Genomic DNA, 11,547 nt, shown 5'->3' on the forward strand with positions numbered 1-11,547 from the left:
GTTACCAAGTAGCGACTTTTGCAGACGTTGTTGTTTTGTGGAAAGTCCCCCCAAGAAGCATTTATCACAGCCAATGCAGTTTTGATGTAATTGTCCTGCAGTGAGAAGCTGATGTGGTAAACGGAAAAGACAAAATACTTTATATTTACCCTGCAGCATTCAAATGTTATTCTATCCCAAAGTTACCGGCCAATCTGCCGACAACCATTATTGATTTTTCTGACAAAGACATTTTAGCAGACATTTATCACATTGTGGTTCATCTGTGAGCCTGTTACTCCAGAGTACAGGACAAATAAATCATGAGTCTGTGTGTGTCCTCAGAAAATCATCCCTCGCTCAATCCTAATGACCACCTTCGAGGGCAGCTACTACCTGCTGTGTGCGCTGGGAGACGGGGCACTCTTCTACTTTGGCCTGGGACCTGCAGACTGGTAGGGTTTTCACACCACAACTACAACTGCTCCATGAGAGCTTCTCAAACTTCTCCGGCCGATGAGGCCTCCAGGCAGAGCCGCAGGCAGCGGTCTGAAGACATTTCAAGATTATTATTTATGAAGAATTGTATAACAGCGATGTAATGGTGGGAGAAACTGTGCAGCTTGTAGCAAACTTGCAGATTCACTAGTCCAGCTGTTACGGAGCGTTGTTTTCATTCATTTTTAGTCACACTTTTAGCTCTATTTTGGTTGTTCAGTGCCATCAAAATGGAAGCAGCAGCGGCTGACATTCCCTCACTTTTAAACCAAGTATGATGTCAAGCTCCAGAACCAGAACCACATTATCCTACGTTATATAAGATATTTCTCAATTGTGCCTCTTTGTTACATGCTCCCCGAGTGTTAAATGCTTTCAAAACGCCAAACCCCCAGTTTGTGAGAAAGCACTTGCTGTTAAAATGTTTAGTCTCCATGCCTGAGACTGGGTGATGTAACTGAAATGACATCATCTGGCCCTAACACTCAAGTGATGTAATTTCAAGTAATAAAGAACAATGCGAGGAAATTAAGAGCCACAAAAACAAAACAGTTTTACAGGTTGTTAGAACCCTTACATTACTGCACTATTGAACGGCTGTCTGCTCCAACAAATGGTCCATTTAAAGGACCAGTGTGCTGGGGATATGATGACATTCTCATGCAAAGCCCACATTGTTTGTTTAAATATAAACTGTGAACCTGATTGACATTGTGGGGCTTATATACATACATACAAAAGTAGAGATAAGAAGACAACAAGTGCAGAATAACATGACACTATGATATTTCATTGTACTGCTTCAGGCACCGATCGATTCACTCAGCCCCTCTCTGCCTGGGTTTGCAGCAAATTGTCTCCAGTGCATAGATATTTCTATCTATGTGCATCTCTTTTCAGCATTTTTTGTACACATGTTTGTTTTTCTTAAAGCTATACTGCCTGTTGAGGAATTTCAATGTCCAAACCCTAGCACTAAAAAATAAATATTAATTGTATATTCCATTACTGCTAATAGATCCGTCTATTCAACACACTGCCTCCTCTAAATAGATGCATCATGGATGGATTGGAGACATATTTTGTATTCGACCTTGTGAGGCTACAATGTTTTTTTTAATTAATTGAATATTTGAATCATACCATATCATTTGATCAATTATTCAATTGTCAGAGAAGTTGCATATTATTAAAGGTTGTCTGAATAATCGACCAATCGTGTTATAGCTTCAGTTCTATTGTCATGGGCTCAGAGGACCTCCTGCACAAACTGTAATCAGTAATCAGTAACCTTATCATGTAAACAGGGATAGGAATTTAATAGGGTTTTTTATGTTCCTTCTCCTATTTTTTATTAATTTAATCATCAGGATATTAGTGTGCATATAATTATACTTCTTCTTTTTGCACCATGGTCAAAGCACAAGGGGCATCAGTATTATTAGATGTACACAAATTAAAAGAAAAAAACCGTTAATACATTTGTGGAGAAACGTAAAGAAAGCAGATGCTTCCACGCAGGGCTGAAGGGCTAACCAAAAGGTTTTATGAGCATTAAAAAGGAGATAAATATTCTGCACACAAGGACAAACATTACTGGCTGAAGGCGCTTGGCAAGTTATAAAAAAAAAAAGATTTGTACACCACCTATTTAACTAGACTTAAAGTTGTGTTTCCATCTGATTTCCCTCCCGCAGGCGCCCTGAGCGAGCGCAAGAAGGTCACGCTGGGCACCCAGCCCACTGTGCTGAGGACCTTCAGATCCCTGTCCACTTCCAACGTGTTCGCCTGCTCCGACAGACCCACACGTCATCTACTCCTCCAACCACAAGCTGGTGTTCTCCAACGTCAACCTCAAGGAGGTCAACTACATGTGCCCCGCTCAACTCTGAGGGCTACCCCGACAGGTCAGCAGCAGAACCTTTACCGCTCGTGGGTTTTATCATCAGCATAGCTGGTTCGGAGGAATGTTCTGTTGACTAGAGAAATGCATACAGTCAAACGTTGTTTTGGTTTTTGTAGGCAATGGGTGTATTTTTCTTGTTTTCCCTCTTGTAATGCTGCCTCTTGTTTTCTTCTTCTTTCAGTCTGGCTCTGGCCAACAACAGCACTCTGACCATCGGCACCATCGACGAGATTCAGAAACTCCACATTCGCACCGTTCCCCTCTACGAGTCCCCCAGGTCAGTCCGTTGTACAAATATTTAGTTAATATGAACCTCAAATAACATTTAGACCCATCATCTTACAAATATGCTGTGTGTTGTTCATGTTTGTACTGGCTTTGCCTGTTTGCTCTGATTTAGCTGCGTTCTCCTGGTGCTAATGTTTACACATTTGTTTCCTGTTTTTTTTCTTCAAACGTTTAAGTGCCAACCGACACTTGGGTTTGTGGAATAAGAACACCTTCTGTTCGCTTACTCTTGTTTGCGCTTGGGTCTCGCCTTTTGCCTTGCCTCAATCCCCTTGTCTCTCCACCAGGCGGATCTGTTTACCAGGAGGTCTCGCAGTGTTTTGGTGTGTTTTATCCAGCAGGGTGGAGATTCAGGATGTGAGCGGCACCACATCTGCCGTGCGCCCCAGCGCCAGCACCCAGGTACCCTAGCTCCATGTTATGTTCAGCTAATAAACACCCAAGGGCTTGTTTGTTTTGCATGTGTATCTTACTTGATGTACTGACTAAGAACATTATTTATAAGGTGAGACTGGGAGCTTGTCAACACAACAAATGTCTTGTTATTTATCTTCTACCGGAGAAATATTTGCTATACCAGCATTTAAATCATTATACTGTTGTGATGATTTTTACTTTTATAGTTTTGAGAATTGTAGCAAATTAGGATTTTACCTTCAAAGTTATTCCACTGATTTGTTATAAGGCCCCAAAATCATTATTATAAATAGTTAGTTTTAATCAAAATTGAAAAATGTTCTATTGTTTTTCTGCCACTGCAGAGACAGAAATAATACTCTAAGTTTAACGATTGAGTCCAAAAATACATGAAGCCCAATCATCTTTTGTTCGATCTGTTGTCAAGGAATACTGACTCAAAAAAACAGAAGGACCAACTTTAAAAAGAGATTTGGACTCGAGAGATAACAAAAAAGTGCTTCAGCCAGATTTTCAGCCAGAGCGTGTGGCGTCTACTCAGCCTGGCTCTATCCTCTCCCCAAGGGGACATGTATGTACTTTCATTTGTCTTTGTTTTTATTGCTTCAACACACAACTCTGAGGGAGCAGAGCTAGAGCCTCTCACACGTGATGACCAGAAATTTTGAATTTGATTTGAATGACTTTACAGCCTTTATTAGATTTCTCTTGTATCTACCTCCTGCCTCATACATCTCCATCCTTCAGGCTCTCTCCAGCAGCGTGAGTTTCCAGCAAGCTCTTTCCCAGCAGCACTTCTCCCCACGAGACCTCCTTTGGTGAAGAGGTGGAGGTTCACAGTCTGCTGGTGGTGGATCAGCACACCTTTGAAGGTGAGACGGCTGGATGAGCATTTCCTTTTGAGCGCGCAAAAGCTGATGCTTTCATATGCAGCTTCTGATGATAAATCATTGTGCTCAGCATGGAGAAAACACAAAGCCTGGTCCTAGCACTCATCATCAAGCTCTTATATTATTATATGTGATCTCCAAATGGGTGCACAGCACACTCAGTTTACCAATCAAGCTTTATTTATCTGTTTCAGCCGATGTTGTCATCCCTGATTTAATCTCCTATTTGAATATTAACCCTTTTATGCTTTAGGTGCTCCATGAATGATTTTTTTATTCCTCAATATTCAACGCACAAGCAGGCTCTTTATGGGAAAACGTAATTATTGAACACGTTTGGGCGTCATGCGGAACATTTTCCATGTTGAAGCTCAGTGAATGTGGCAGGTTTCTGCTCCGTTCTGTTTTGCAATGCAAATTTCGCTGCGCCAAGCCTTCCCTTTAAAAATCTAATAGTTACCACATCAGCATACATTAGGGTATGTTATGTTAATGATATGTAAATAAGGGACTGGTTTTGCACATAATGTCCAGAGCCGAGTGAAATGTATCAATCAGATAACTGCTCATTTGCATGGGAGGATTTGATCAATCAGATGTGAAGCTTTTGTTATGCAGTAGTGCAGAGTATGGTTTGTGCACTGCAGATGCTCAGTGAGGTTATTGATGTTCACAGCTGCTCTGGTACTCTGTTATTTAGGAGGAAATGCAGGGTTCATATACATAGTCTAGTAATTCAGTTACTGCAACGGCACTGAAATCTGCAGTTATTTCTAATTTGCTCTATAATGAGCACTCAGTCATAAACAACGACTATGCATTGTTTAGCGTCTGTTTAATCCACATTACCTGTGTTAAATACGCCTCAATGGATGCATCATTTCCTGGTTGTCTTGATGTTGTGCCTAATGTACATTGCTGTACCTTTCCCCGGGCTCCAATTATTTGACCATGTAGCTCTTCATTCACTGCCATGGTAAAGCACACAAGTGTTAGAAAGATGAGCAAAACCAGTGATAAATGGAAAGGTGAGCCTCCCTGACAGATGCAATAAAACTAACAGGAGCGTGAGGGAGATGAATACATAAATAATAACACTGCAGACATATTAGACATAACAAGGCAACAGACATCACCCCGAGTCTGGATGTTGTACATCATCTCCATAGTCTTGGCTAGCTTTGAACTCGCTGAAAAGTTAACTGAAGAGAATATGACACGAAATAGACATGAATAGGGCAATACAAACAAGCAGTCAGACACTCATACCAGCTGAAACAAACCACCATGGTAGCTGAAAGTTATTTAGAAGATAAAGCAGTCCATGATTCCACTTTGCAATAACCCACTTGCCACAAATGTGTATGCACACAGTTTCCTGTGCAGTGAGGGATGGTAAGTGACCTTCAAGATGTGCTCACTTTGGTTGTTAATGGGAAATAAAAAGTTATATACGTGATAGAGGTATGTCATCAGCAGATAAAGACTTTCAAAATAAATCTCCTCGTTACTCAAAAACCTGCATTTGCTCCGATACGACAGGCCGGTCTGTTACATTAAAATAAATGGTATGTTTTACAAATTGAGGCTTTCTTATGTTGGCCATTGAATGTGTACATTTTGAAAAGCATTCTTTTTTTGTATGCATCTGCCAGCGCATAAAACTATATACATTTTACTATGCAAGAGGCTTGATGGGCAAGCTATGGGTGGAAAGAAATACGTTATTATAACCGCATTGGCATAAATTCCTAATCTGTTGTTTAAACAAGCTGTCTGTGAACCTTATCGTGTTTCTAGAAGACAAAAAGACTTCATTTGTAATAAACAAGAAGCATCCTGTCTCACTGAACACCGGCGGAGAGTCATGATAAATGAACATATAAATGTGAAATCCTATTAAAGCAAGATGAATTGTGCTGGCCTCCCACTCGGCTTCCTAAGGTGTTTATGTTTTATTTCTCTATCAGTCCTCCATGCCCATCAGTTCCTCCCCAGCGAGTATGCCCTCAGCATGGTGTCATGTCGCCTGGGAAAAGACCCGTCAGTGTATTTTATCGTCGGCACCGCCATGGTGTACCCAGAGGAGGCTGAGCCCAAGCAGGGCCGCATCATTGTCTTCCACTACACTGACGGTCAGTATCTCTTCTTCACTCTCTCCATCTCAAGAAAACACACACACACTCCCCCCTGTCCTTTCCATCAACCTCCTCTGTTTGCCTTCTCCAGCCGCTCATTTGGCTCCCTTTATCCTTCACCCGGTTTCATTTTCTGTCCTGTGTTTTCACTGGGGGACGCTTTGTCCTACCTTCCTCTTGTTTCCCTTCTCACTTAATCATTTTCTTATCACTTCTTATCAGATTTGTCTCCTCTCACCACTCCTGATTCCCTCTGATCCTCTTTCATACTCTGGGCCTTTCAAGGTTCATTGCTTGCCTTTCATTTGACTCTTAGCTTTTCATTTAAGATATAGTCTGTGCTAGTTAAGTGGGCATTGATGTTGCCTTCGATCCGGCTGACAGACACTGCTCTTTCCTGCAGGTAAGCTGCAAACTGTGGCTGAGAAGGAAGTGAAAGGAGCCGTCTATTCTATGGTGGAGTTCAATGGCAAACTGTTGGCCAGCATCAATAGCACAGTAAGTAGTGCTTGTTCCGCATTGGACTGTCAGCGCCTCTGTTTATGCACTCTATGTGAAGACTTCAAGTGAATGCATCTTGACAATGAATGTGCAGGTTACAATTTGAAATATGTTTGACATGATTATGTTTTTATCAGAGTTTCTGAAAGTCTTAAGACTTGTTAGCAAAGTCTCAGCCTTTAAAGAAGGAGCTGACTTATTTCAAGTGCACTTCTAAAGACGTTGCTTGCACAAGACTTTATCACGTAGTCCGGGTATTAAAACGAGCGCAATTCTGCTTCTGTTTTTCTGCCCATATGTAAACAGAACTGCCCATTGTAACATGATTATGTTTACATTGGAGATTGATATAAATCACTGGAGTTACTAAAGCCAAGTGTTGGGAGGCTGTCATTCAATTCTCTTTTAACCAAACATTCTTTAACAGATCATGTGAGAATGTTTAAACACTACATGTAAATAGGGCTACGGGTTGTTTAAAAATGCTATACATAAAATACCAACATTTTGTTAGAATATACAATTGATATTCTTTTTCTTTTAAATACCTAAGTTTGTAGGCTTGTTTTTTCTTCTACAACCCTTTCCCCCCTAATTTCCCCATTCAACAAAACGAATACATTTACCTGAATATATAAATGTTCGATACTGTTTTGACTCAATAAGGTTAAAACATATATTTAAATAAAAGCTTGAAAGTTGTAAAAATACCAAGACTAAGCATTTGAACATGTGTTTAGATCCAAGTTTTAAGGTTTGATACACAATCATAGTAGTCACAGTTTGAAGGTGGTTGAGATCATTAATTGTAACCCTCTGGATGATGATTTGTGTGTTTGGAATTGTCTTTCCTTGATTTGCTTAAGAAGCATGATCTCTCTCCTCAGTCATTTTAAAGTGCAATATTGAAATAGATCCATCCCATATGGATTGCTCTGGGAAACCACTTGACATACAGTGGGAAAGAACCCCCCCCCACTGTCCTGTAATAACTGGCTCACCCACACTGAGCTAAAGATAGATTAAAGGATTACAAGCTTGAAAAGGAAGCTTTATCTTTAAGATATTGAGAGTTTAATAGATATGGGTTGCAGATTTCTGGAGGTCATCTCACATTACCACTGCATACCACCTCCTTTCTTGAACATCTTCTTTATTGAATTGGACTTTAAAGATTTATATTTCAAAAATGGTGATTAGTGGCTTAACCTTCGATGTCTTGGAGCAACTGCATCCCAGTTTAATCACAGGAAATATAAAAATGTGTATCTGTCATTATACGTTTTCTTCTTTGACAGTATCACAACTTAGCAAGCAGTAATGCCAGGTAAAATGCCTTTTTGTATTAGGTTTGTAATCATTTCTATCACCTGAACACAGCCCACCGATGCATTATTCTTGTTCCTGTGACATTTTCTTGGCAGAATAACTTCCCATCACTTTCACTAAAAAAAAAAATGAAATTGATGTCAGTATCCGTTAATATAGGAGTTGTGGGCCTTTTATATTTCCAAGCTGTTGAAGAAATTGATACAAACAAGAGAGGAGATCTGGATCCGAGCTAAAATCAATAACATTTTTGTTCCTGTTAGATAATGAGGAAACGTTTAACTGCTTGGCAACCAACACAATAACATACATTTAAGAGATAAATACGATATCAGTCTGCATTAGGTAGATATATTTATATTGTTATGCATTGTTAGAGAATTAATAGGATTTCACTTTTTTTTGTGCAGCATCGTTAATGCAAAGAAACCTAAAGTGCATCACATCAAATGATTACAAGGAAGAAACAAAGTTATACAGAATATAAGAACATTAGAACTAATCTATGTTTCAAAAAACAAAAGTAAAAACTGTGTAGCCATGTGAATGAAGTTTAAAGCATGACATATGCAACACATGAAATAGAATGCCACATTACAACAGTTATCTGATTCCCTCTCACAAAAACGACAGAGATTCTCGTTTTCCTTAGAAAATATGAGCTGAACTCTGGCTCGTTAATGTCACTGCGTCTTATTAGAGGTGTTGTAAAAATCATTTTGGCGTCATGTATACAGTAATTGTATCCAGACACCACCCCTCAATCCGTCACTTAACTAAAAACCATGTTGTAAGAAGGTGCAAATCGTGTGAAGCGGCGAGTGTAATTAGCCGTCACCAGCTCACATAACGTGGCAGCTGATAACATCCACTGTAATCACCTTTCACTGAAGCAGAACATATTCAGCGTGAACGCTCCTGCTCTGAACTGGCTGACGTTTTAGCTCCACTTTGCTAAGTGCCGATCCTCCACCTCTTGGCAGCTTGTGTGACAACAAACCATTTGTTTCAGGTCCGTCTGTACGAGTGGACGGCTGAGAAGGAGCTGAGGACCGAGTGCAACCACTACAACAACATCATGGCTCTTTACCTGAAGACCAAAGGAGACTTCATCCTGGTGGGAGACCTGATGAGGTCCGTCCTGCTGCTGGCCTACAAACCCATGGAGGGCAACTTTGAAGAGGTGAGGAAATAACACAAGTACTCCTAAAGGGCTCGAGGATTGTATGTGCGCTTTCTCTGTCTTTTTATCTTTCACATACTCAGCCCTTCTCACATCAAACAAACATTTGGTTGGTTTGATGTGTGACTTATCTTTGGGGCAGAAAAGTGTTATGTTTTCTGTCTCTATCGAGCACTAGCTGAGTTCTACCTCCCAGCCGTTTGATGAGTGGAGTGTTGAAATTGATTAGTGGCAGAAAGATAAAGAGATTTGAGGAAGAGTCACGCACGCTGTTGTAAAGGCATGCTTACATTTATTCAGAAATGATACATACACAATGCGCAGTGTTCCTCAAAACTTCAGATTGAAAATAGAAGTTTGTAACTATTGGAAATAGAATGTTCTAATACACCGAGAAATAAAGGTGCCAACAAGAACCATATATGTTTTAGTTTATCTGTTTATAGTTGTAATGGAAACTTCTGTGGAGCAATGCAGTGGGAGTCACCGACTCAGGAAGGAGACGGGGTAGAGCAGGAGCTTTGATGTCAAACACTGGAGGTTTATTTGGAGTTACGGCCGGAGAATTCACATCACAATCACAGCAGTCACGGTCTGACTGCACGGGTGGTTGCCACGTCAATTCTGGAGAACCTCTCTCTTGTCAGCCCATTTAACTGGTTTCAAAAGAGAGTAATCAACATATCTTGATAAGATAGTTTAACCAGTTCGGCACACTGAGTCACTTGCGTCCGTCACTTATGGCCTCGAAGATGTCATACCTTGGAGTCCACAAACAACAAAGAAGGAAGCGTCCCAGTGCACCCACAACAACAGACCATCTGTGACCTAGTGTTGACCGGTCACAGAATGGGAACAATAACATTATGGCTCAAGCAGCCTGTGTCCTTAAAGGAGATAAACAAACGTCAGGGTTGGTCCTGTACATCATATCTAACAAAGAACTGCTAACAGAGCACTTATATACTAATAAAGGACTGGCTTATCTAGAGCCAGTTGAGCAGCACTTGAAATGCTTGGCTCTATGAAACCTGATGTACTTTATGATTCTGTTTTCTTCAAGGTTGTGTCTTCCTGGTCGAATGCACTTATTGTAAGTCGCTTTGGATAAAAGCGTCAGCTAAATGCAATGTAATGTAATCTAGGAGTCTAGGTCAATAATTTCCCTAACAATAGTAATAATAATAATAATAATATATTTAATTTATATAGCGCTTCTCATCTGCCAAGACAAATCTCGAAGTGCTTCACAACAAGGGATACTGATACACTTTGAGAGATTAAACAAATAATTGTAATAATAATATGAAATCAAAATATAAAATAGAGTACAAAAATAAAAGTCGGAGATAGCGATAAAAATGGCAGTACTCCAGGTGTACCATGCTCAAAGTTTATTGGAAGGCATGCCGAAAGAAGAGGGTCTTAAGGCCGGTTTTGAAGACCTTGGTGGAAGGGGCAGATCTCAGCTGATCTGGGAGGGAGTTCCAGAGGCGCGGGGCGAATGAGCAGAAGGCTGGGTCTCCCATTGTTCGGAGACGTGTGCGGGGGATGTAAAGAAGAGGAGCGTGGCTGGAGCGGAGAAAGCGGGTAGATGTCTGGGTATGAATGAGGTCACAGAGGTATTTTGGGCTTTGTCCATTCAGGGCTCTGTACGTGAGGAGCAGAACCTTAAACTGGATCCTGTAGTGGACTGGGAGCCAGTGTAGTTTTGCAAGTATGGGGGTTATGTGTGCGGACCTTTTTGTACCAGTGAGAACTCTGGCTGTGCTGTTCTGGACAAGTTGCAAGCGGTTGATGGATTTGGCTGGGAGACCGGAGAGGAGTGCATTGCAATAGTCTAGTCTTGAGAAGACGAGTGCATGAACCAGTTTTTTGATGTCATCAGTTGAGAGTGAGGGCTTCAGTCGGGAAATATTTTTCAGGTGAAAGAAGGAGGTCTTGGTGATATGTTTGATGTGGGCTTGGAAAGACAGAGTGGGGTCAAACCTTACACCGAGGTTGGTGACAACGGAGGAGAGAGGAATGAGCTGACCATCAAGGGAGGGGCTGATGTTGGCGGCCTTGGCAAGCTGGTCGGTGGTGCCTATCAGGATTGCCTCCGTCTTGCTGCTGTTGAGCTGAAGGTAGTTGATGGTCATCCAGGAGCGGATGTCTTCCAGGCAGGTGTTTAGTGTTTGGATAGTCTTGTTTCTTTGGCTTGTCCCAATAGGAGAAACCTGTTTGACTTATTTTCTAACCGTCCACTCTGAACTCTTCCAGAGGGTTCTACCTAGAGCTCGTATAAAAGGAATGTACCTAGAACCATCTGTCGGGTCTGTCTAGCACATTTACACCTTTTTATAAGGCCCAACAGAGAACCCTTTTATATTAGGGTCTTGAACAAGGGGCTCTAGAAAAGCCTTATACATGTGTGCC

General features: G+C 41.1%; 1 protein-coding gene across 1 annotated transcript in view; it reads left to right on the top strand.

The window, feature by feature from the left end:
* The window catches only part of ddb1 (damage-specific DNA binding protein 1), a 53,819-nt gene that overhangs the window by 32,530 nt on the left and 9,742 nt on the right, over nt 1-11,547 (top strand). Inside the window, 13 exon segments of the mRNA XM_034106723.2 lie at nt 326-420; nt 422-434; nt 2,175-2,284; nt 2,286-2,354; nt 2,356-2,384; nt 2,565-2,668; nt 2,959-2,996; nt 2,999-3,073; nt 3,836-3,856; nt 3,858-3,960; nt 5,949-6,113; nt 6,520-6,614; nt 8,959-9,129. Of these exon segments, the coding sequence (XP_033962614.1) occupies nt 326-420; nt 422-434; nt 2,175-2,284; nt 2,286-2,354; nt 2,356-2,384; nt 2,565-2,668; nt 2,959-2,996; nt 2,999-3,073; nt 3,836-3,856; nt 3,858-3,960; nt 5,949-6,113; nt 6,520-6,614; nt 8,959-9,129 (1,088 nt within the window).

Source organism: Pseudochaenichthys georgianus, chromosome 3, assembly GCF_902827115.2.
Source record: "Pseudochaenichthys georgianus chromosome 3, fPseGeo1.2, whole genome shotgun sequence".
Classification (NCBI taxonomy): Eukaryota; Metazoa; Chordata; class Actinopteri; order Perciformes; family Channichthyidae; genus Pseudochaenichthys; species Pseudochaenichthys georgianus.